Genomic DNA, 1,434 nt, shown 5'->3' with positions numbered 1-1,434 from the left:
AGAAATGAATGCTACACATTTGCAAAGAGGGGTTGTTTCGGTCTTAAGATAGGCAAAATTGATTGCCATCTCAACAATGATGTTGTATTTTTTTCCCTCAGGATGTTGAGAAGTAATCGTATAAGCTGCGTAGGGAACGACAGTTTCACAGGACTCAGTTCTGTGCGTTTGCTTTCTTTATATGATAATCAAATTACTACAATTGCACCAGGGGCTTTTGATACTCTCCATTCTTTATCTACTCTGTAAGTATGAAAAATAGTCTTCATTTATGTATTAATTGAGCCAGTGTATTATATTTATTACTTTTATTGATAAGATTTTTAATGTATTACTAAGCATTTCATAAAAATGAGATCAAAGACAGACTTTTTTAAAAAGGACAAATTTGTTCATGTTAAACTTATTTTAATTTTTCTAAAAACATTGCCTACTATCCTATATTAAAATTTAACAAAAATCATGGTATTTTTCAGTCATTTGTTTTTATAACAATGTGGTGTGGCTTAATTTATAAATGGTAATCTTATAATTTGATTGAGAATTATTTTATTCTTTTACAAATAAAAGAAATGTAGATTTGTTTTTCGCAGTGCTCTCACATTGGAGTCTTCACAATATAAGTATTATAAAAACAGAGTTGATAGGGTTATTGCCAACAAACTGTACTCAAAAGGATCATTCACAATGACAGGAGATATATTAGGATGACCAGACCAACAATAAAAGCTCACCAGAGGGCATTTACTGTGATATTAAGAAGATATTAAAGAAATAGGCTGAGCCTATCCAAGAGCACATTTTGTGTAGATGGTTGGAGAATAAAGAATATTTGTAGGTCTACAGATAGAACTCAGAAAGTGTCAGAAAACAAACAAATTTTCCAAGTGTTTCAGGCCCCTTGTATGTCAGTATTTAAAAAGCAGTGTTTGAAATGATAAACCTTATAACTGATATAGCTTCCTGGTAATGGTGGCATCTAAAAATACTAATTTAACTGAAAAGGTAGTTAGAAGGAAAAAAATCATGTTCAACATAGCTCAAGTCCCTGAAGAAATAATTTGAGGGAAGCATCCATCCATCAGTGAGGTACTTAATCCTCTTTCCACATAAAATGTGACATTTTCTATCAAGTGACTAATTTGTGCATATTAAAGATGGCATGTTTATAAATAATGGGATTGTCAATAGGTTTGTGCTGAAGTGGTGAGATGCCAAAAGTATTGAGATTTGTAGAAGTAAGTTCATTTTTATAACTGGCATTTAATCAACTCAGCTGTCAGTTCAGATGGGAAACCTATTCTCTGGAGCAAATAAGCGATGGAAATCTTGAAATGACAAATTAATGAAATAGCTGTTGTCAGGTTAAACTCAATAATATAAGGTAATCAGCCTTCATCTTTATATTAAATTACTGCATTATCAGTGTAGGGA

General features: G+C 31.6%; 1 protein-coding gene across 1 annotated transcript in view; it reads left to right on the top strand.

Moving 5' to 3' along the window:
- The window catches only part of SLIT2 (slit guidance ligand 2), a 378,741-nt gene that overhangs the window by 302,131 nt on the left and 75,176 nt on the right, over positions 1-1,434 (top strand). The window contains 1 exon segment of the mRNA XM_007464483.1: positions 102-245. Coding sequence (XP_007464545.1) covers positions 102-245 — 144 coding nt within the window.

Source organism: Lipotes vexillifer, unplaced genomic scaffold (assembly GCF_000442215.2).
Source record: "Lipotes vexillifer unplaced genomic scaffold, Lipotes_vexillifer_v1.1 scaffold831, whole genome shotgun sequence".
NCBI lineage: Eukaryota > Metazoa > Chordata > Mammalia > Artiodactyla > Lipotidae > Lipotes > Lipotes vexillifer.
This window is presented reverse-complemented; position numbering and strand designations above follow the sequence as displayed.